Raw genomic sequence first — 24919 nt, forward strand, 5'->3', positions numbered from 1 at the left:
GCAATGAAGTTTTGTTAATAAAAAGATGAAGTAATACAAAATCAAAGTCAATATAATCTAGTAAAAGGATTTTTATGAAGATTTGTATGTTTTTTTGAAAAAGCTTAGGTAAATAGATTTTTGTACAGAACTTAGTACAGTCTTTGATTTTTTTTAGGATAATGATACTTTAATAATATTTTTTGACAACATTTTAATATCATTTACGTGTCATTCTATGATTGGTTCAAAATTACTCTAAAATCAATAATAATAATCATAAACACGACTAATCACAGAATAATGATGTTAAAATATTGTGAAAAAAATGTTGTCAAAGTATCATTATTTTTTTTTTATCTTTTGCTTTGAAATTGTTTTTAAATAAAAAATATTTTGCAATAATCAGTTAATTACTTAGATAATTGATTATTAAAAAAAATTAAAATGTTAAAAACTCTAATTGGATTGTTTAGAAATCTATTAAAAACAATTAAAGAAGAATATAATAAAAGTTTTATAGAAAAAAAAGTTGTTAAAAACATGTATGTTATTAAATCTAAGAATAAAAATAAAGAACCTAATTTGCTACAAAAACTTGTAACATTGCAAAAACAAGGGTCTTTCAATCCAATTATGAAAACTTTTTTCAACTCTTACCACTTAAAATTCAATATTTATATAAATTTGTTTGTAATTTTACTTTTAAATCTTGACTCGTCCAACAAATATACCTAATAAAAACACAGAAGAAATATAAATATCAATTTGTTGAATTAGTCTAATGAGTATTTTTATTTGTTATCGAATTCACAAATAATACTAAATCAATTCAAAATAAATCATTAAAAATAAATTATACAAATATATCTATTCTTAATATTCTACCAATTTGCAAATTTCATTGCTTAATATTAAAAATTAAATACATTTTACCTTTTCAGAGTTAATATAACTACTAAGTTTTATGTTTTTTAATATGAATTATATTTTGAATTTGAATTACTTAAATTTTATTACTTTTTTGCCAATTTTATCATTGAAATTTCAAATCTATATATTTATGTTAACTTTAAAATTATATATATTTCATTTTTTTATTTATTGGATGTCAATTTAATAATTTGTGATTATGTATATGATAATAATAATAATTTGTGTTCTGGTAAGATTAAAAGTTAAACCATGTTAAATTTTTGAAGGATTCGCGAAAGATAATAAATATCGAATGTACAAAAATTGTTAAATAATAATTTGAAGATTTTTTCATTATGTCATGTGATAAGTGTTGTGTTATGTAGTTTTTTTTCACAAATTTTAGATCATAAAGTAGTTTTAAATGGTAAAATAATTCGAGTTTTCAAAACGAATCATTCCAAATTTTCATATGTTTACGTTTTATTTAATAATCATATTTAAAAAAAATTAAAATACCCTACAAAAGCAATACTTCACGTAAAAAAAACATATCTTTTTTTTATTTTCAAAACATACACCATTAAAGTCCCATATCCCAAATCAATCATCACACAATTACTAAAATCATAAATATGATTCATGCTTCTGACAACACATAATAATTCAAATATTTATATACCGTAAGTACTTTAATAAATACCAAAACCATGACTAAGTTAAAAAAATATACAACTTCCAAGTTTTCAAAATATTTTAAAAAATATATTTGCCTTTTATATACATAATATTAGAGTTGTCAAAATGGGTTACAACTTGTAATTTAATTCGGTCCATCACGGATTCGAGCCGGGTTAGGTTTGAAAAAAGTATTTTTTATGCGGGTCAGATTTCAGCGGAATTAAGTGAGTCAGTGAGTCAACCCGTTTACCTACCAACCCGTGGTGGGTCGGGTCAGGTTCGAATTCTTTTGGCTCGCTAATAAATGAGTCAGATTGGATTGATTCACTAAGTGACCAATCCATGATGAGTTGGATTGAGTCAGATCGGATGACCCGTTTTAACGGCTCTGCATAATATATTATAAATCTTCACATAAAATAAATCAAATCCCAATTTCCAAATTCCACACTTTAACTTTCTATTACTATTCACATAATTTGAAATTGACTTTTAAATACAATTACATAATCATATTTGGTTTAGAAATAAAAAGCAAATATTAAATCCACACATTTTTGTACTTTCCAAAACTTAATAATAAATGTATATCGAATATTTTAACGCCGAGAAAACACTACTATGATGTGAAATAAAAACAAAATTTATTTATTGTTATATATAATATACACTATACAATTTTAAGAAAATATCACCTTAACACATGTATATATTTATAGATATATAAGTTTTGTAAAACAAACAACAATTTCATCCAATACTATACCAGAAAGAAAATTAATTAATTCTCTTTACCTCTTAAAGACTTTTACCCTAATTTCTCTCTCCCTTTTGTTTTTAACATAACTTAGGAAAGAATCACCAAACAAATCTCATTTCTTAACCACTTTAATTTTTAAAAATCAACTCATCTACTCGTTTTTTAAGAGATTTGGTTTATAAAATATTTTTTTTAAATGACTAAATTGATTTAAAGTGATTTAATTTTCATATTTTGTATTAGAGGGAGGAATGAATTAATAAATATTTTTGGAATATGTTAAGATAGAATTTGTTCATCCCATATCTCGACATGAAAATAGCACGACTTTGCTCACACAAGATGGTAAATTCTTACCTGCAACTTCAAGTAATTCTTTGTTCTTTAACTTTACACTCATTTCTCTCTTTCCCTTTCCTTTTTTTTCTTCTTTTGCTCTCTCTGTATGTATAACTGACATATCTTCTAATCAAACTCCACCATTACACTCAATAATAGTGATATTAAATTTATGAAAATAATTTTATCAAAATTTTCTTTCTACATTTAAAAAAAATATATCGTCAATCTTAATCCTCCTCTAAATTGCTCTCCTTAGTTAGAAACAAGAAATTTGGAAGAGAGGTTAAGATTGACTTGGCTTAGTGAGAAAATATCAAATTGTATTTATTCATATTCTATTACGCTTATTTTGTATTGAGGTTGATATTTGTATATCTTCACAGCTTAATTTTGCTTAAGAATTTTCTATTACATAGTTATTTGGTTTCAATATTGATAAATTACATCCATTTTGGTTAAATATATTTTCTTTTATTGGTATAATATCTATAAGAATTTTAAATTTTCCTTTTTCCCTTAATCATATAATTCATCACAGTTCATGAATGTGTCTAATCAGAGGAAACCTGCTAACAATTATGTATTTGTTGCTGCCATAAAGTTTGGTTTTATTTTTAAAGTTGCTATTGGTTAATTTCGTTTTTTTACTCACAAATAATACACTATTAAAAAAATATTGATCAAGAAAAACGGTTTTGTGATAATGTTTAAAACTAATTTAATGGTTAATAACTATTATAAAAATAAGAAGAAAAAACAAACATCATTGTTTTCTTAAAAACATTTCATTAATTATAAGAAACCAAAATTATTTACAATTATTTAAAAATAAAACATGTAATAGTTCATAAAAAAGTGATGTTAACACTGATAATTCGTATTTACATGATAAAAAGAAGAAATTTACTTGTTTTGTCATAGATTTTGAATTTATAAACAACCTTAGTTAGAAAAAGTAAGTGTAGACGCAATAACTTGAGGTATACCTATGTGTCAATGAACTTTACGGGATTTTTTTCAAATCAATAATTTAAAGTCTGAAAGTTCTATTATTATAGCCTACCTGGTTTTTTTTCCATGAGTTTTTTGGTTAGGTCATTCTTTGTTTGTTTTTTATTTTAATGATATTTTTATGTGATGATAGTAGTGATAACCAAAATGAGGTATAATTAAAAAAAAAGAAACACTTCTTTTATTCTCCTTTTTTTCTATTAAGACTTATAAAACAACTCTTTTCATTTTCTCTACCATTTTTAAAAAGCATGTATTTTTGAAAACAATTATGCAGAAAACTCAGAAAGTTGACTGTTAAGGTTCTAACCATTGTTTGCTTTCAGTAAGTTTAAAGAAAGCTGATTCCAATATCCACGAGATGAGGATAGTATGTAATAAATACAGGAGAACAGATCTTAACCTCCTCTTGCATCTGTTTAAGAAAAGCTTTTCATGCCCTTGTTATCAGTTTAACAATCTCAGCAGCCTCCTTCAATCTTCTCTCTCTGTTTTCTTTGATAACCAGGTTAGCAGCCCTAGGATTTCTGTATTTCAACAAAACAATTGTAATCAACAAACATTGCATTTTTTCAGAATCTAACAAAACAACTAAAGTCTGACCTTTTCTCGTAAATTCCCTTCCGTTTAAGGTCCTCGACAAGGCCGTGCAATCGTTTTAGCAGAGCAGGGGACTTCAAAATCGCCTCAACGCCTTTGCCAGTTGAACATATCTTCTTCAGAAGTTCAGAAGCAATGAAGTAACCCTCGTTTTTATTCCTGGAACAAGTTATATATAAAGTTATAACAGGAATAGAATAAGAATATTGTACATCAACTTCAACGGCTAACTACAACTCTACTTAAACAACCTCAATAATTCCATCACAATTATCTGTACAGAACTACGACTTTGGATCAACACTTGTAGAAGATGAGGATAGCGGGCGAGATTTCGGAGAGTTGACAAAGCATGCTTTAGAACCTCCTGATCAGGTATACTCCGGCTGACTGTTTGAATCAGCCGCAGCAAAGTATCAATGGCCCCGGCAGCCACAAGTTCTTCACAACATTTCTGAGAGTGCCCTGTAGCCATGTCTGTGAAAAAGCAGAAAAACAAACGAGAAAAAGTATGTCAGGTCAGAACTTATACAATGAACTGCTATTTGAAGTGAAGAACGAATGCGGGTGAAACTGCATCATCACTTGGACAACAGATTGAACGAAGGGAATTAGTAGAATTTAAATCACAATACAACTAACGGCTCTTTTAAGACCTCGGGCCACCCCTTAATAAAATATAACATACCACTGTTTATTCATTCGCGTCAGGCGTATTATTAGAATTAGAACACACATTTGAGGAAATTATACTGCATGTTTGAGACGCCGTCTCAGAAATAACAAAGATAGCAATAAAATCTAGATTAAGTAATGTAAGAAAATCTCACCCAATATTGAACAAGTATGAAGGATGTTACTAAGACTCTTCATATTGAGTAGCTCCGAAAGCGCTGCCAAGAGTCTGTTTATGAGACGCTTGCTGTCATCCACATTTCTGGCAGACTTCTGCATTCTCAAGCGCAAATCCAACAACTGTTCTTTCGAAACTTTGCGTGCATGGTAACCTTTCCAGTAGGACTACAAAAGTTTAGACAAAAAGAAGGAAGATTAAGAAAAAGGGAAAACCTAATAAAAGAAAACTAAATATCGATGAAAATTTGGTTAAAATAATTAGTCACATCAATGATATCATAAAGGATTTCATTGATCCATCTACTAGTGAAACAATGTATCATAAAACTAAATGTGATGTGAAAGTGGGAAGTAAAACGAAAGAAGAATGTTACCCTCTTTAGTGTAAAAGACAACATAATGTTATCCCACCCACCCAAAGAAAAATACTAAAGAATTACAGGGTAGTACAAAACACTATACTTGGATGACAATAATACGATGTCTCTGAACATTAGCCTTTCGCCTGGCTATCCACCCACGAGTACAAGACTGAATAACAATAGCAGATTTTGTCATCAATATCTGTAACAAGAGACCCTTCCACCATCGTTGCAATTTCACAACTGAAAGCAAAAACTGATCTGGTGGAAAACTACGACAGCCAACTGGCCCTGAGTTGCAGCCAACAGGAGTGATTCCACTTAGGTTAGAAGCACCACCTACATGAGGATAACAAGTATAATCGTATCTGCAGTAAATGTAAAACCCAGAACTAAAGCACCACCTAATGAGATTATGCATAAAACACTCGTAAAATATGAATATTTACCTAATCTCCGATGTCGAGTTAAATGTCCCCTAATGTAGCGTTGAATCACCAACGCCGCATCTTCCTGGCAAATGGAAATTAAGAGGCTTTAGTAAAATATAGGAACAAAAAAATAAATAAGTAAACAGAAAACAAATGAAAATTGAGTAATAGTTGCAGGTAGTAGCAGCATCTTAATGGTTTAATAATTATTTAAAAAAAAAAAAAGATTTAGCATGTATTTGGTTATCTGTCTGTAAATCATAATAACAATTAGAATATCATACTTGGATGACAACATGGCTTCTATAAAGAGTAGCATTTCGCCTGGTTATCCACCCACGGGTACATGACTGAATAATGATGGCCGATTTATTCATTAACTTCAGCAACAGGAGACCCTTCCACCATCGTTGCAATTTCACAACCGAAAACAAGAACAGTTCAAATTGAAAACTACAAAAGCCAAATGGTTTTGAGCTGCAACTAACAGAAATAACTGTGCGTAGCTTAGAAGCGCTGCCTACATCACCAAAACATGATATAATAGTATTAGTGAGATGATAGGAAACCACAGATAAAGTTAACTTCACAAGACATTAATTAATAACCTAATAGCTGATTCCGAGTTACATGCCCCCTTATAAAGCGCTGGATCTCCAAAGCTGCATCTTTCTGGCAATTGAGAGCCTTTTGGCACTTCAAACTTCGAACGACACACTGGATCTTTATTACAGCGTCTTTTTGGAACAAGAAGTCCCTCTTTACAAGCCAACCACGGCAGTGCCTCTGGAATCATTAAAGCAACCTATCAGGTTAGATAATATTCTAAAACTAAAACTTACAAAAAATATGCAAAAGACATTTTTCTAAAATCGAAAAAATCATAGTATTATAGAAATTAGTAATTTCATCTGACGAAACATAACACTAAAGACAATGCCAAAAAGAATTTGAAGATGCACTCTTCCATATATCAGTAAATATATACACAGTACTGTTACCGAAAGAAGTAACAGCACATCGACTCATGAATTTTTTCATGCAAACTGGAGAGTCATGTAAAATACATGAAGATAAATATAATTACAACAAGCTAGCCACTGTCTTACTTGAATCTCAACAATGTCCTTCCTACGCGTACAAGCATCTTTTCGGGCAAACCAGCCCCGTAAACAAGACTGAATGATAACAGCTGCTTTAAACTCAATTTTGAAGTGCTGGAAAGCATTTAAACATCTCCACATTCGAAAATATGATTGAATTTTTATGACAGCTTGAATCTGATTTAAAAACCTTTTTCTCGACAACCACCTGTGGAAATTTAACTGAATTTTAGTTGCAAATAGGTGATTCCTACGTGCACCAGCATTCTTTCGGGCTAACCAGCCCCGCATACATGATTGAATAACAACAGCTGCCTTAAATTCAATCTTGAAGAGCTGAAAAGCATTCACACATCTCCACCTTCGAAAATAAGATTGAATCTTTACGGCAGCCTGAATCTGCTGTAAAAAACTTTTTCTCAATAACCACCTACGGAAATTTCGTTGAATTTTAGTTGCAAACAGGTGTTGCTTCTGAGCAGACTTGCAGCACATGAACTTTTTCCAAGCAAGCTGAATGGTAGTGGCTGCATTTGTTTGAAGATGGAAAGTGACTTTCAGTTGGGAAAAAAATAAGTCTTTCTCTCTCTGATCTAGCTGATGAATATATCTAGATTGTGCCATCCCACCAGGGACCAATTTCTGAACATTAAGAGCAGCCACTATCATATCTGAAATCAAAAGATCCGGATTTGTACTAGTCTCTTTCTTATGCCTCCTATAGAGCCAACTCCTAACTGCTTTCTGGATAATCTGTGCTGAGCTCTTTAACCTCAAAAAGGAACGTCTATACATGAAAAGCATGACGTATCTCTTATATGTTTCTGATTGCTTCAATATTTCTGTGTGATTAAATAAACAAGACAGATCAATATGTATTGAAAAAATAAACCCAGAAAATTTATCAGAAAAACTGATAAACTACATACCACATGAAGAGTCACAGCCTTGAACAGTTGATAATATCGCATAGGCTGACTTTTGCCTCACTTTTAGCCAAGCTCTGAAAACAGTTTGTAAAAGGGTAATCGAGTTTACCATCTTCAGAAACTTGCACCGTGCAACCCATCCTCTGAGATGCAGTTGTATTGTTTTTGTAGCATTTTCTAAAAATGTGAAGTACCAATTGTTAACTAGATGACATATATCATCAACAACAGAAGTTTTGCATGCAATTAGCAGATTAATAAGCTGCAATTATAGAGTGGAAAACAATTTGATCACACACTTTTACTATGCGATTTCATGAACAAAGTAAAGTTTAAAAGCCGATTTCAAATTCACTTGCAAATACATCCATTCCTATGTACCAGGACTGATAGGAGTTGAACTAAGCACTGCTTCTTATTTTCTCTTCCCCAATAAATTCACAATCTAGTGGATTTAGATATTTTTTTGCTGCTGTGGCAAATGTAATTATGACAACAGTGGCAAATAGGATTATGCACGTCTTAACAATTACCTCTTCTGATGTTGGTGCTGCATTCGGTGATTTTTGATCCTTTCAAATTAGAGGCAGCTTGTTTGTTGAGACCGTTTCTTTCGGCCATGTCTTGCCACCAAGTTTGGATGGCCTTGAATTTTCTTGAAGCATCTATGTTAATAAATAAGATTTTGATAAAAAACAGTTCACGAAATTATGAAAGAAAACTGATTATTTCATGAATAAAACCATACCATCGATATGATTAATCTAGGATGTATTGGTTTGGGAAACTAATATAATCACATTGAAAATATTGTCATAATATATGAAATGAAAGATGGCATGCTGTTGTCTACTCAGAGCCAACTACCATGCAAAAGAATGAATAACTGCAAACAGGCTAGCAAAATAATTCCTGGTAAAACCTACGTAAAAGGAGATCATATGTTTTAAAGATAAAGCCCAACTTATCTACTAATGTTTTAAATCAATATGAATCGTTCTCACTTTTATTTGTGATACCATGTCATAGAAATCCAAATGATACAACTATGATCACAATGAGATCACCATAAGTAGTTTTATGTGGATAAAACAATCATTTATCAAATAATATCAAAATCAAATTAATTAACATACATGGAAGTTGAACAATAAACACAAACAGAAGACATGCATGGATAATTAAAGTTCACATCACTTGGTCACCAAACCTTCATTGTCAAGCACATCGGAAGCATCAGGCTTTTGTATGGATTCAGAATTTGAAAGGCACCTTAGCATCCTCAAATTTCTATGGTTCAGACTTTGGCAGTCATCACCCAATAGTTTGTGGAAATTTAAGTGATCCTGAAAATGTGAGAAGAAAGATATAAATTTTTCTTGACACAAAATTCAGAGTACAGTAGCAACAGATGAGATCATAACCTTTATTCTGCTTACCAAATTTTTCTTGACAAATAATTGGCTTGCCAGGAAAACCAACAAAATCACCACACTTCGGTCACTGCAAGCACCATTATATTGAAGTAGCTCACTAATTTGAAGTACCTGAAAAAAATATACCCGAATTCAATTATGTTGCCAATAGTATCAAGTGAGATAAAACAAATGTATATTTCTTCTTTTTTTGTTTGGGTTACACAAATGCATATTATTTAACACAATTAAGTGTCCATAAAAATGGCTTCAGTATTGATAACCAGAATTCGAAAATGTATGTTTGTAAGACAAAGAAAACGAGTGAGGGAGAGAATTGGGACATCATTGAGTTGGCCTGCTGGATAGCAGTGAAGGACAGGAACATAAAGGGGGGAAGGGCACCTGTTGAGGTCGGTTATGCACTTTTGCTTCGCTGTACAGAGAGAAAAACATTTTTCTGTTGGGAGTTTAGGCTCTGGTTCAGGTGTGAAGTGTTCAGGCTCCATTTCTGATTTCTGATTCTTAACAAATATAAAAAACCAGTGTGTGTTCCTTGTATGTTATTAGCAATAATATAAGAATGTATTTGGTATACTTTCCTAACAATAACATTCCAAAAAATAATTTCACAGGAATTTTTTTTGGTCAAGTTTCCACAAAAAGATTCTTATGCAAGTAGATATTAACACAAATTAGGGTAGTCACCTCTGGGAAGTTCCCCAGTAATGTAGTCAACTTTTGGGATAGTATAAAATTATACAGTGCATCTGAATATTCATCAACAGACATAATTGATGCCTTGCCACTTTTTATACTCACTTCCTGTTAAAAATGAAAAATAAAGGGTGATGAACAAGATGTTATTATCAGAAGTCAGAAGGAATCTAAAGAAGTTAAAGACCTTCAACGAACAGGAATTTTGAAGTTCTTTTTGGAAGTAATAATCAAGTAAGCACCAGACAGCTTTGCCATCAACAAGGGAATGAAAATTGTCAATTTCACAATCATAGTTGTCACAAACTGCCTGCAAAAATAGAAAAAACTAGTTGACTACAGAGAACAAGGAATTTTTTTCGTAATAAATACCAAGGTCACAATTACAGATGCACCATATGAAGCTCAAGCAAAAAAATTAAACTAAAATCCTGAAACAAAGTGTAGCAAACCAACCTCTATCTAAGAGCAACTAGGTATGGACTGTATACACCAAAACAAAACAAAACTTCACTTATCTATTTTGTATGAGTTAACCATGTTGGGAACTTGCAATAAGAAGACTGAAACAAAACAAGCATTGAGTTGAATTTTGAAGAAATTTTATGTTCAACAATACTGATTAACCTATTGGTAAACCAAAATGAAAAAAAAAATTCTAGAATAATCACCATGATTTATGGAAGCATTTTAGGAATGTACCTGTATCCAATTCAAAAGCAATTCCATAGAGCTAGAACTTGAAATGTTTACGGGAACCTGTAAGATGAAAGAAAAACCAAAGCTCTAATATAATAGGAATTCTGAGCTTGAAGTGAAAAAAAGTGTAGATACTGTTTTATGAATCCAGTTCCTCTAAAGTGAACAAGACACTTTATCGGGTAAATTGAGTGATCTCAATCACAAATGAGAAGAGTGCACGTGCTTCACAAAATATGAAGGTATTGTAATATAAAAAATTGATTTATTCATCAATACTTAAGATTACTTGCTTTACTCTGGCACGATTTAGAGGAGCCAATTATTTATTTTATAATTTAGTCAAAGCACAAAGCTCATCTAACATGGAGCATACCTTGCCTCCTTGAACTTTAGAAATTTCCCCTCCTAAACTTGCTTTATCAACCAAAAGAGGTAGCTGCATGTCCAATGGCATCAAAATTTTCATTGTTGTCTAGGTTATAAGTTAGTATTAATTAAATCACAAGACTAATGCAGAAACTTAAAAAATAAGTCAAAACAGAACTGCCACCTGCAAATGAACAAATATATTCCAGAGCAAGGAAACTGTAAGTTCTTTGTCTCCATTAGCAATATCATCTGCCATAATCATCATGCCATCTTCATCAACTAGTGACCCACCAGCTTGCCTAATATATTGCAGGGCAAGACTGCAGTTTGCTAATTTTTTCTTAGGAGTATCAGAGGGGACTACAATTTTCTGTCCACACAAAATGATGAGTTACAATCCTTAACTAATTGAATAATCATGTGTCAAATAAGCTAGTATCATTTCCAATACATATATAACTAACCATGAGGATCGAAGAATTATGCTGCAAGAGCTGAATAGCTCTACACAGTTTTAATCCATCTTGGAGATCTACAAATAAATCTCTGATCCTGAAATCATACTCGACAAGAGGTTCCTGCTAAATCACAAAACATTCAAATAAAACATAGGTTGGACATGATTCAAACACAATGCCCTTCTTCACATATTTACTAGAACATCAACATTAGAGTGAAATATTGACATTAAAATGAAACATCTACTATATGTGTAAGTGCCCAACACTCCCAGATACATGCGCAAGCTCACGCCCACATTAACCGACAACCTCATTCAAGTAAATCAGAATGGCATATGGAAGGAGTAACTGACCTGTTGATGAGATAATTTGTAACCTAAAATCACCAAATGTGTTAGAAGATTGCCTTCTCCATGCATTACGTCAGACGATAGAAATTCTAATTTCCAACCAAAAAAAAGAGTCAAACTAAAATGTAATGTAGAAGCTGCTGTTACAAAAATATTAAAAGAAAATAAGAGTAGGCTGCAAACATGAAAGAGGACCTACCATGAATCAGCTGACTGCTTGATTTAATCCAGGATTCTGGTTTGAATAACAAAGGAGAACCCCCATCCAATCCATCAATACCATACTCCAGTGGGAGGTAACTCTGGCATTTAGCTTTATCCAGAACAAGCACAAGCAACAAAATTCTCTTCAATATCACATTCCCCAAATTCTCATAGTAACCTGACCTATACACGCCTTCAACCATTTTGTTATAAGCATAAGCTTTAGCCAAACCCTCATGCGAAAAAAATAACCTGTCAACGACCATTCTCAAGAACACAGCATCATGATCAGAATCCACATCACCATTTAACACCAAGGAGTCACCGCCAAAAATTACATACAATCCAATTCGCAACCAAGTAGAATTATAACACGTGAGAATTCTCATGGCCTTATCCTTCAAGCCAACATCAGTTACTATAGGGCAATGTGCCTTCATATTCAGTCTTCCTTCGTCAATTGCCTGAGAAAGGCAATAGACACATAGTTCAATAACTAAAGCCCAAGTGGATAAAAATTTTATGCGAGTTGCAAAGCTCCTGGTAATTTAGGGAAGAAAAAACGAACCTTGGCGACGCGATTCATTTGAAGGAAGATCTCCTTACAAGTTGCGAGGCTGAAATACAAGCTCATTCGCTGATTCAAATCATCAAAACTGCAAACGTCCTCGAGAGAATCCCTTAGGTGCGAAAATGAGGAATCAGCAACCTCAGCCACCGACCCAGCATTTTCCTTGCTGGACAAGGATTTCCTCTGGCGCTTGGGGGTGCGCCAGGAGGAATCGACGCCGACAACGGAGATTACCGGGGCGCCGTCTCGCTTGCCATTGGTAGTGGGAGCGGAAGCATCCGGGGAAGAGTAGTGGCAGCCACATGAATTAGGATTTTGGAGGAGAAAGTTGAGCCATACTGAGAGAGACTTGGCGAGGGATTTGAGGGAGCGCTCTTTCTTGATTTGGGCCTTACGGGAGGACTGGGACTGCTCCAATTGGAAGGCCTTGAATTTCTTGGCTGCGGTGGCGGTGGATGCTTTGTTGGGACGGCGGTGGAAGGAGGAGGAAGTGGCTGCGTGTTTGGAGGCGGTGAAGAATTGAGTGGCGGGAGATGGGGCGGTGGTGAGAGAGAAAGGGGGCCGTCTGGGAGTGGTGAAGTTGGAGATGTCCCTGAGAAGGGAGGAAGAAGGGATAGAGGGAGACGGATGTTCTTCGTAATCCATTGCAGTCTGCTGTTTCAGTTTCTTCCAATTGGGAAGTGAAACAAAGAACAATTGAATCACTATCCCTCTGTTTTGAATTTTGAATTTCAAAATCCTCTGACCGTTGCTTTTCGCACCTTTATTTCTTTATTCTGTGCAGATGTTGGATTAAGGTTACCTATATTAATTTTTTTTTTCTGTTCCCGGTTAAAAAATCTATTATCTATTGTATATTTAAGAAAACGAACCATTAACAAATATACATTATTACCCCTACTTATTTTTCTTATACTTATCCACAAAATAGGTTTTTCAGTCATCCAATTGTTCTGTATCCAAATTTACTATACTGCTCTTTTCTCTGATCCACATCTCTCACTTCCTTCGTTGGCTTCTTGGTCTTTCCGCCATTCCTGCTCAGTTGTGATGGTGTTGATTGGATTGGTCTATAGTTTGATGGGTTTATTGATTTTGTTTGTTGGTATGTATTTCATAGTTTAGGGTTTTCTTGAGGTTAGGGTTTAGAGATGAAGAACTGAAATTAATTGGTCAGATGTTCCATCATTTCTTTTAACCTTTTGATTATTTGTGGTATGTGGTTGTATGCTTGATAAAATGTTTTTTTTTTTATTATTTGGTTCTTACATTATGAATTGAATATTGATCACAAAAAACAAGTTAGATCATTTTTTTTAATGATTGTCTTTGTGTCATTATTTGTTAGGGGATTTCGTGTTAAGTTTAGACAAGAATCATATGTCATTAAACTATATATTTTACTTAGAATTGTCTTTTTTTTAAGAATAATTTAGTTTTTCATTAAAAAATATGTCTTTATTTTTTTTTTCTGATTATCAACTATATCTATTTTATTATTATTATTATAATTTGTGATTCTTAGACTGTTTTGCAATTGGACGATTCTAGATTTTTTAAAATAGGTTTATTTTATTTTAAATATATGTCAATTAAATAGTCACATTGTTATTATTACATTAATTATTCAGGAAATAATAAAATTGATATTATTCAGATATACTATACGATTGTTATTATTTAGAGATACAATCCCATCCATTTTATTAAAAGTTGATTAGATTTTAATGATTCAGGATATTTTCATTACATAATAATAATCTATTAAATATGAAATAATAGTTTTTAGTAGAATTTAGAACATGATTTTCAGGAGACAGAATTTGATTAGATTGAAAAATCATAATGTATGCTCTTGAATGTTTAAAAGTAAAAAAAAAAATCATCGGAGAGTTTAATATTTTAAGATACAAAAATATGAATATCTTTCTAATAAAATATTAAGTATTTTTATAAGATTATTGATATTATGTTATTTATGTGATTTAAATAGACGAATATTATCTATTTATATATGTATATATATATATATTAAAAGATATAATTATTAAAAAATATAATTAAATTATCTATATTTAATAATAGAATTTTATTAATAACATGTTTCTATTTTGGAAACTATTATTATTACAGGTTAGATATTATAAGAAAAATAGATGTGATTAGTAGAATAATACCAAATAGAGTCAACTAAAATCTCACTAAGCATATAAAGCATGATTAACATATGCATACTAATGAATTATAAAAAGATATTTCATAGTGGCTCATTGAATCATTCAAGACTTAATAGTGATGGTCATTACTCCTTGTTTTTAAATAAAAATATATAAATGAACAATTCAAATAGTGGTGGTAATATTCAATCTTTATATTAAAATCTAATAGGAAACTAAGTTCATTCAATGCAGTATATCACATAAATTTGACAAAATTTTGAAAACATAACACTTAAAATCTACACTTCTAAGAATATCATTCCAAAGTTAAAAATATAATTAAATAATTAAAATATATAATAAAAACATAACATTACCTTTTAACTTTTCTAAAGGTATTTATAATAAACTAAATTGACATTACTTGTTAGTAAGAATCATTACTTCTGAAATTCATTATTCCTAACCACCATAATCTGGGGACATAAAAAGACCAATACTTCTCTTGTATCAAGTTTCCCTTAAATGCTCCTTTGTGATATCAAGTTTATTTTTCACTTATTATTATCCGATTACAAATTAGCTTGAACGTGATTTGCAGAGTAATAATATTAATTATTATTGTTATAAAAAAAGTAACAATTTTACCATATATTAGGTAATACTGTGAAATCTGTTGTTATAACACCATCTTATGCATAAAATCAAGAACAAAAGAATGGAGGCGACACCCCTTCATGTAATTCATTCAGATTCAATACCAATTCTGTTCAATTGAAGTATATCTAACTAATAAACAAATCCAAATTAAGACACTCAACATTGTACAAAATGTTGGAGTAAATAGATGTATCATGGACAAGACGTGCCTGAAACACTACAACTTCAAGATTACATGAAAACCCCACTCTCCCACCTCTTTTGGCCAATTGCAGAAAATAACTCAAGCTCTTCAGACTTGTTATTGCATGTATACCTTACAAAACCTGCCGAGTATCACCCCCATAAGAACTACTGCCATGTGACTTTTTCTGGATCTTTTTCTTTATGTTGTTCCTGATGAACTTTAAATTATCTATCTAACCAAGAACCATTAAATTAAAATCATAAACAATGGGAAGGCAAATTAATAAATTAGGATTCGCTATGAACAACAATTAACGGATAGGATGATATTGAGCTGATATTCTCTTTGGGGGCAATTTGCGCAGGATGTAGAGGACCAGAGCTGAAGGTAGGATCTCAACCAGCTGCATTTTGAAAAGTGAAAATTAAATTCCAAATGCCAAGAAAACGACAGATTAAAACTTCAAGTAACCATAACAAAAAAGAATAATTAAGCAGAGCATACCATGTAATAGATCAAATCCAGAAGAGGATGATCCAAAACATCAAGAGATGCATCTGAATCAAATGCAGACAGAAAACCCTGCATGCACATCAAAGTGTGATTAAGAAAGAAGGTATTTGCTTGAAGAATACTACCATAAATAGCATTATTTAACTTGAACTCTACAGCCTTAGTTCTCATATCAAAGACAAAAAATCACTGTCATCTTTTTTCCCAAAAACTCATCTCGATATTTGACATACCTCGTAGTTGTCCATTGTCATTGTAAAAAGAAAAAGAAAATTACATCTCCAAGAAATATACATCAAAAAGTATTATATCAAATGTCTATAGCAGCACTAGAAGTTTGTAGAAACGTTCACATCTTTTGTGTCTGCTGATGGTAACCTCTCTGATTAATGGTGCAAGAAGACAGGAGAAGACTACCATACTAACGGAGTAAAACGATAACACATGATAATGTGAAGACAAGCAGATAAGGATTAAAGTTCTACATTGACATATTTATATGGACACCCTTATGAAAATACTTATTTGACCGTTAAAAAGATTACTAAAACAATAAAGGCAGAAATTACCATAACACATCTTATCAGAAAACAGGTGAAACAGATGGCTGTAACGGATCCAACCTGCAAAACCCAGTCCATTTTAGATAAATACAAGTAATATTGATATGAGCAGGTTTTTTTTTTTTCAATTTCACCGTTATATTCGAATATCAGAAGGTCAGACGGGGTTCTTCTCATTTCCAAAAATGATGAAAACTAAATCTAATTCAAAAGGGTACATACAGAACATTATTGTTTAAACTAAAGATCGTTGACGATAATGTAATAAATTAAGTTGTCTGTGGATAAAATGGAAAGTATATTTATTTGTTGTGATTTAAATAGGAAAAGCAGGCTACTTAAAACTGATTACATTTGAAGTACAAATAATTGCAGGAAAATACAATGACAACTAATTGGTTTCCATCGGTTGCTTTAAGTTTTGGAACCGGAGCACAACTTGAATTTCGCATACGAAATGGTTGGAACAAATTAGGAAAATGACAAAACCTATACATTCACATCACTTGGAGAACATTTAAGAGCTCTTATTGATTACTGTTCTTTAGATGTTGCAAGTTCAAGAAAATCCCTTTCTCCTATAAAAGAAACAATTCAAATAACTAACCCATGCAAACATTCTCCCATGCCCATTGCCAAAACCTTTGTCTCTGGTGTGTATGTTTGGAAGATCTACGTATTAAAAAAATATAAATGGAGACAAAAGAAGCAGAGAATCATTTTCTATTGAAATACCGGCACACGGACCAAATTGGCAATATACTAAGATATCCCAGGGAACATGTATACATTATAAATAATACCCTTTTTTCAGAAAATAAAGGGAGGGAAGTAAATTGTGTCTCAAATGAGACTTTCAGTAGTGTGATGACACGACATGATTTGCACAAAGACATACAAATAATACTACTACCAAATAGACACACTCGAAAGAAAATGCTTATACCTCATTAAGTTTCTTCCTTCTTCCTTTGGATTCGATTGGGAAGCGCCTCAGCATAAAAAATAGTCTAGTGAGTAATGAGTAGTGAGTAGTCAGTGAATGAAACAAAGACCTCAGAGGTATTAATTCATAGACAACAGACAAAATGCAGAAGCCTCACCTTCCTCCGTATATCAAGAAGCCTAGAGCAGCCATAAATGATACAACTGACAAAAAAGGTGGAAACATTTTTAAAAGTGCATACGCATATAACGACGTTTATTCTAAGGTGGCAAAACTCACTCGCAAGTGGGTGTGAAACATAATAACATTATCAACCTTTGATTAGAAAGCTAACCTGCAATAAATATCTCTCCAATAAACTCCACGGCACTGTTATCATCGATCCAGAGGTATATCCAAATGCAAACCTAAAATCCAAAGGCACACTGGTATTGTGATTTCTGACATCAACTATCAAAAGAAAGTACTCCTGTTTGTTTTGAAACATTTAGGCTTTGCACAACATGCATCTTGCATACACTAGAGGTAGTAAACCATCACTAATGCACAAAAATGATTTCCTTTCTGGAGTCAGTAATTTCCAAATCAAATAAGTTATGGTTGAACACGTGCAAACATCTTTCCTGGGAATTCATATGCCATGATATTTCTAGAAACCAGATGGTCTCAAACTATATAAAATGTCCCCATACTTGGGAGTAGGGATCACCACAATTCTGTTCCAGTAAAGTGGGTGGAGGTGGGTGCCCAAATTTTGATACCATAACAGGTCATAGAATGAGAAGATGCAGCATGACGATGTCTAACCCACATCACGTGACATTAGAAACCAAAATAAAGAAAAAATTTCCATATAAAAAAGACGGAATATCCAGGAAGAAAAAGCAGTGAAGTGTTTCAAGTTCAGACACCGTTCAAGTGAAAGTGCAACTATCATTTTTCTTTGATCCAATCTGTTAGTATGACTGCTGAGCACCAAGGAAATACCACCATAAATAAATAATAGTGTAGACCAGAAAATGAGATGGATACCTGGATAATATACAGGACGGCATTTACTGAAACATATACTATCTTTAGCTTATCAGTTGGTAAACCCCTTGCCTGCTCAGTAATTGGAATAAAATTAGAATTTCCCTTTTGAACGAAAAGAGTTTCCTTGGTCATGCAAAACTGATAATTTTGTTATTTAAAAAAAAAAATAGGTCTATTTAATTCAATAAAGGGAGGTAGTCATTCACGACAGTTAAATAGTTTCAGAAGAATAAAGTGAACTTTGGCTTGCCTGATGATAAATTTCTGCCCAGAAAAGGACTAGAAGCGTATATGTTGAGAAAAAAAGCAATCCAGGCAGATCCAATAGCACCAAAATCAACACCTAAGGGAATAAGCAGCAAATCTACGTCATCATACCAGCCTTGCAATCAATAGCCAAATATCACACGGTGCAAAACCAACCTTAGGCTGCAAAAGAAAAACTAACTTGTGCAATCCAAACACCACTGCTCGAACTGCAAATTGAAAAGGCCATAAACAAAAGGAAATAAAAAAATGTCAAAACAAAACAAAACAAACACGTTTTATCTCGGTAACCCACAAGATAAGGATTTGAATAAAAAGTTCACGCGAATTATATATGAAGATAAAACTCCAATTCTGACGGAACAAGTACTCAAATAGCACCTAAACAACTGTAGTCAGATAAAACTCAAATTGAAACGAGCAAGGATTGAGACACGACCTCCGTTGACAACGAAGTTCATGAGATGAAAAAATTTCTGCGTTGTCCAACCGTACTCAGGCACTCTAACTTCAATTCTGACCAATTGAACCTGCAAAATGAAAAAAAAAATTAGAGAGCAGAATAAAACAAAAAGAGGTAGAATAGTATAATAATTGGAATTTGGGTGGATGAAATAAAAAAAGAGTTGAAGAAGGAGAAGAGGAAAAGGAGTGTACTAAAGCGATAAAAGCGACGAGAGCATAAGCAGCGCAGAGGAAGAAGAAAACAACGGTCTGCCAGCGCGTGGAGGCGTTGATTTGGTCCCACCACGTTGAGACGGTGAAGAGAGGAGCAATCTGGAAGGGCGGCAAGCTGAGCAACAGGTTCCTCATTTTGCCGGCGCTGAAGGGTGAGTGAGAATGTTTGCCCAATACAGAGATAATAGGTAGTTTACCAGACAGTCTTCAACGGAATTTGGTGTGTGTGCGTGGACCTCTTTCACTCATTACTCATCAAAACAACACCTTTCGCGCGCTCTCTCTCTCTCTCTCTCTCTCTCTCTCTCTCTCTCTCTCTCTCTCTCTCTCTCTCTCTCTCTCTCTCTCTCTCTCTCTCTCTCTCTCTCTCTCTCTCCTCTGTCTCTCGTAACTCTCAACTAAGCTTCTTCAACCTCACTGCCACAATCATGATGGTAGTTGGTGGGATTGCATAAAATAAATAATTTTCTTTATATATTATTATTATAAATTATTTTTATATGTTTATTGACCTTTTTAGTAAAATTTAGTTTATATTTTGTATAAAAAAGTTTAAGGAGAAAATAATGATTTTAAATATATTTTTAGTTACTCAAAGGAAGTAAATCCGTTTCAATATCGTTTTAGTATTAACAATTTCAAAAATAGATATGATGGCGTTTCAAATTTCAAAAAAAAAAATGTACGTGAATACGATAAACGAGTATCGTATTTATCTTACATTTCAAAAACTGATTAGCCTAAAGAAACAAAAACCCGGTCCCGCAACCAAATGTGTTTTTTTTGAAAGAAATTTCCTTTACGTAAATGATATTTAAAAGATTTAGTAGTATTTTTTATATTTTTTATTTAATGTACTGTTTATACTTAAAAAAACTCAATCTAGTCTTTTATTTTAGTAAATGTCACCATTCTTTCCATTTTGTATCTGAACAATAAACCTGTAAAAAGAGTGCATATTGCATTAATAAATGTCACTTCATTATTTTGTAAATCACATTGATATTGTTGATTTAATTGAAAGAATTACATTCAATTTTCTTAAAATATAAAAATTATATTAAATGGAAAATAAATAAATAAAATATTAAATAAAGAATACTATTAAATATAAAATTAATGAAACACGTAACTTAAAAATGGTAAATAAATAATTAAATGTAAAGAAAGCTCAGAGAGGTTGTCAGGGTGTTGAGTTGTACATTGGTAAATAATTGTTGTGCGTAAATGATAACAAATGGAAACAAAGAACGCTTCATAGATTTTTGTTTGTTGCTCGTTTTGATACTAACTTAAGTTGTGTATAAAAACCTTACAATAAAAATTATTTAGTTATGATTTTAGCTTATGAAATTTATAATTTATTCATTTTTAATTTCTGAATTTTAAAGAAATTAGTTTAAAAAAATCTTATCAAATAAATGATGTTAGTTATGCGATTATACTATATATAATAAAAATTAAAGCATAATATTAATTTTTTATTGTTTTAATTAGCATGGTCGTTCTTCGAATACGTTTATTCTTTTTAAACAATTAACTAATATTTTTTTTTAATTTCTCTCCTATTTATCATAACACCAATAAATATCTACACTTATTTTTTTTAGTAAATATTCGATTTGGAGTTTAAAAGACTGAGACATTTATTGATAACTCCTTAAATAAGGTAAATAGGTTCTTAAATAATGTATAATAAAAATACTTATTTATAATATAGTTAAACTTATGTTATTCTTTACCTTTTCAAAACTAAAAAAAACATAAATTTAACATAATATAAATTGTTTTTTTATCTTTAAATATAAAATTGTTATCTAAAACTACCTATTAAATAATTTAAAATCATTCGTTTTGATATAAAATGTTAAAATATACCATCTTATGCAAGTAAAATGAATTGACTATATATAATTCAAAAACAAATCATGTATAAATAATACTTTTTCTTATCAGATTTGATGAGTAGATTTCGAGATGGATTAACCTGTTAACGTGTGTAATCTACTTTAACCGATGTTATAAGATCATACTTTCCATTATAACATATATTTATAGATTTTTTAAACTATAAATAAACAAATATATTAAACAAATTATATGTTTTGAAAATAAGCAAATATTTATATCTTAACGATATTATAAGATTAATTAAAATTATTATTATAAGAACTTATAAATATATCATAATAATATAAAAATAAATTATTATATACCTTTTGCCAGTAACAAGAATTAACTATATATAATTAAAAAAAATTATGTAAACAGTGAATAGTTTTTGAGATAGATTGACTTGCTAATATGCAATCGACTTCAAGTCAGTGAAAAATGTCATAAAATTATAATATGTATTCATAAGTTTCCTAGCTAAACTATAAATAGAAAAATATATCAAACAAATTATACGCCTTAACGATAAGAAAATATTATATCTTAATATATATTATATAATCAAATTAACGTTAAATTCCAAAAATTAAATAAAATAACACAATATTTCAAATGTACCACACTATATGTTCGTTTTTAAAACTACTCTTTTTAAATATTCTTTACTTACCAATGTTGGTGAAATATAATTCAATTGGGTAACATAAAGTAAAAAAATATTTATTTTTAATTAATACGCAATTTTATTGATTTGTATTTAATTTGATTAACGTTTTCATATTCTAAAAATTATTCAAATTGATTTCTATTAAATTTAAATAATATATGTTTAATACAAAATTATTTATTTATAATATAGTTAAACTTATGTTATCACTTATCTTTTCAAAACTAAAAAAATATAAATTTAACATAATATAAATTGTTTTTGATTTTTAAATATAACGTTGTTACATAAAACTACCTAATAAGTAATTTAATATCACTCTTAGATAATATGTTAAAATATAAGTAACAAGAATTAACTATATATAATTCAAAAAAAAATCATGTATAAATAATACTTTTCTTATCAAATTTAGTGAATAGTTTTTGAGATGGATTGACCCACATATTTATAATCGATATTCAAAGTCAGTAAAAAATGTTCTGTTATAACATGTATTTAAAAAAAATTAAACTATAAATAAATAAATATATCAAACAAATCATATGCCTTAAAATAAACAAATATTATATCTTAAGTATGTTATATAATCAATTAAAATTATTATTATAATATCTTATAAATATATCATAATAATAAAAAAAATGATTATATCATAATATATTAACTTCAAATATTTTAAATATATTCTATAATATCAAATATATAAGAAAAATAGATACTTTATACTATTAAATATATAACCGAATGATAATAGGTTATTATATTAAAAGATATGAAATATAATATTTTTTTAAGTATATAATTGGTACTCTTCTGCAGAAGTATTGTAATTGATATTCTCAAACAGCAATAGTTTCATAATAGAAAACCAGCTAGAATTGGTTGTGTAACAAAGAAGCCTACAAGAACACAAATGGAGAAACATTCTGCCAGAGAAGGCGTGGAACTTCTGCCACAGGACGTGATTATCGAAATCTTGTTGAAGTTGAAGGTGAAGTCTCTTGTTCGATGCAAAAGCGTGTGTAAGTCGTGGTTATCTTTGATCTCTGATTCTCAATTTACAAAATTGCATTTTGATCTCTCTGCTCCAACAGAGAAACTTTTGTTCATTTCAATTTGGGGAACGGATCTTGAACTCCCCTCCATAGACTACAATGAGTCCCTAAACCACGATTTTAGTTGTGTTCGCTTCAAAGTACCACATGGAATTTTTCATCCTGTATATTATAAATTTGGAGGTTCTTGTCGAGGATTTTTAATTTTGGAATGTTGGAATCATCTACGCCTGTGGAACCCATGCACGGGTTTCCACAAAAAAGTTTGTCGGTCACCCATGGATTCCCTTAAAGATGATTCTTATGATTTGCTGTTTCAAGGTTTGGGGTATGACCCATTAACTGACGACTACCTAGTGGTTCAACTTTTAAAAAACCTTTACAGTAATGATAGAAAAGGTGCAGAAGTTTTCTCGATCAGAGCTAATAAGTGGATGGAAATTGAACCTATCAATTTGTCCTTGAAATCCTGTAGGGATAATAAAAGGCCATGTAGAGTTTTGAATAATGCCATTCATTGGTTGGGTTGCTGTTTGAAGGAAGAGATGGAAGTTGTCTTTATCCTTGGCTTTGATGTAACAAAAAAGAAGTTTTATGAGATAGCTGCGCCAATTGATGTTGCGCATAGCACGGATGAAAAAGCTTTGAGTGAACTTGCAGGATTGCTTAGTCTATGTGTTTATAAAGAGAGCAATCGTTCAATAGAAATATGGAGAATGAAAGAATACAAAATAGAATCATCTTGGGCCAAGACTAGTGTGGTGTCTCTTGTTCTTCCACGCAGATTCTTCAACCTACTTTGCGTGACAAAAGATGGTGATATTGTTGGAAAAGATGAGAAAGAATTGATCAAATATAATAAGAAGGGGGAGGTGAAGGAGAATCTATCTTTGGCTCGTCTAAATCTTTCATCCTTTCATGTCGAGATCTATAAAGAATCTCTTTTCTCACTTCCTTGTCACAATGAATAAGCACTAGAAGATAATTAGGTTACGATTCATTTATATTTACTTTATTGTATATTTTTTTATAGGGATTTTATGTAATTTATACTTTTTCTTTCATATCATGTTAAAATAATATATTTATTTATAATCATATATAATGAGCAACTCCTTTTTATATATTTTTTTAGAGGTAACCTAGTCTAATTGTTATTTCTAATAAATAATTTAAAGCAAACTTAACTTCAAACTAATAATGTATTTACGGTTTATTTGGAGATTGTTTTTTTACCATTTAATATAAAAAAATCACTTTAAAATGATTAATTTATTATGTATCATTATCGTTGCACACTATTGGTACTATTAAATAATTATTTGACGATGTAAAATTTCATTTTTTAACACTATTTATAAAAACATCACATCTTTAATAAACAAAAACAATGAACTGAAAAGAAAGTATATAAAATTTCAATTACATTATCCAAACATAACGTAACATCCAACTTTATACAACACAAACTTCTAAAAAAACAAATATTTATACTAGAGAGTTTTACAAAACATTACGTACGTACATATATATATA

General features: G+C 30.9%; 3 protein-coding genes across 3 annotated transcripts; 1 reads left to right on the forward strand and 2 right to left on the reverse strand.

Annotated features, from left to right (window-relative positions):
• Positions 1-3890: 3890 nt before the first annotated feature.
• LOC124833654 (binding / calmodulin binding protein) lies at positions 3891-13500 on the reverse strand. The gene is made up of 22 exons (XM_047308182.2): positions 12755-13500; positions 12182-12650; positions 11986-12071; positions 11636-11749; positions 11353-11541; positions 11176-11238; positions 10803-10859; positions 10288-10410; positions 10092-10208; positions 9408-9515; positions 9179-9314; positions 8502-8633; positions 7969-8145; positions 7046-7881; positions 6545-6722; positions 6221-6456; positions 5955-6018; positions 5606-5844; positions 5119-5308; positions 4540-4765; positions 4292-4447; positions 3891-4215 (listed from the first exon to the last, which is right to left on the reverse strand). Exons 1-22 carry the CDS (start codon positions 13400-13402, stop codon positions 4122-4124), a joined length of 4638 nt encoding a protein of 1545 aa, XP_047164138.2. The 5' UTR covers positions 13403-13500; the 3' UTR covers positions 3891-4121.
• A 2120-nt stretch (positions 13501-15620) lies between these two features.
• Positions 15621-20192, reverse strand: TOM1 (tobamovirus multiplication 1). The gene is made up of 11 exons (XM_047308209.2): positions 19745-20192; positions 19527-19617; positions 19244-19296; positions 19071-19163; positions 18818-18889; positions 18120-18192; positions 17943-17988; positions 17786-17849; positions 16846-16899; positions 16268-16345; positions 15621-16166 (listed from the first exon to the last, which is right to left on the reverse strand). The coding sequence occupies exons 1-11, from the start codon at positions 19898-19900 to the stop codon at positions 16074-16076; spliced, it is 873 nt and encodes a 290-aa protein (XP_047164165.1). The 5' UTR covers positions 19901-20192; the 3' UTR covers positions 15621-16073.
• A 3044-nt stretch (positions 20193-23236) lies between these two features.
• On the forward strand, positions 23237-24405 carry LOC124833696 (F-box/kelch-repeat protein At3g06240-like). Its single transcript, XM_047308235.2, has one exon. It carries the CDS (start codon positions 23242-23244, stop codon positions 24352-24354), a length of 1113 nt encoding a protein of 370 aa, XP_047164191.2. The 5' UTR covers positions 23237-23241; the 3' UTR covers positions 24355-24405.
• The last annotated feature ends 514 nt before the right edge of the window (positions 24406-24919 follow it).

Source organism: Vigna umbellata, chromosome 1, assembly GCF_029865625.1.
Source record: "Vigna umbellata cultivar VRB3 chromosome 1, Vumbellata_1.0, whole genome shotgun sequence".
NCBI lineage: Eukaryota > Viridiplantae > Streptophyta > Magnoliopsida > Fabales > Fabaceae > Vigna > Vigna umbellata.

What these genes read in the sequence shown, in the direction of transcription:
- TOM1 (XM_047308209.2), bottom strand. Translation starts at nt 19,900, where the DNA reads ATGAGGAACCTGTTGCTCAGCTTGCCGCCCTTCCAGATTGCTCCTCTC. An exon ending in TCGTCGCTTTTATCGCTTTA is followed by an intron (nt 19,618 to 19,744) that starts GTACACTCCTTT and finishes TTCATTTTGCAG; the next exon opens with GTTCAATTGGTCAGAATTGA. An exon ending in GAAGGAAGAAACTTAATGAG is followed by an intron (nt 16,900 to 17,785) that starts GTATAAGCATTT and finishes TGGGTTTTGCAG; the next exon opens with GTTGGATCCGTTACAGCCAT.
- LOC124833696 (XM_047308235.2), top strand. Translation starts at nt 23,242, where the DNA reads ATGGAGAAACATTCTGCCAGAGAAGGCGTGGAACTTCTGCCACAGGAC.
- LOC124833654 (XM_047308182.2), bottom strand. Translation starts at nt 13,402, where the DNA reads ATGGATTACGAAGAACATCCGTCTCCCTCTATCCCTTCTTCCTCCCTT. An exon ending in ACAAATTATCTCATCAACAG is followed by an intron (nt 11,750 to 11,985) that starts GTCAGTTACTCC and finishes GTGATTTAGCAG; the next exon opens with GAACCTCTTGTCGAGTATGA. An exon ending in CGATGTGCTTGACAATGAAG is followed by an intron (nt 8,634 to 9,178) that starts GTTTGGTGACCA and finishes TTATTAACATAG; the next exon opens with ATGCTTCAAGAAAATTCAAG.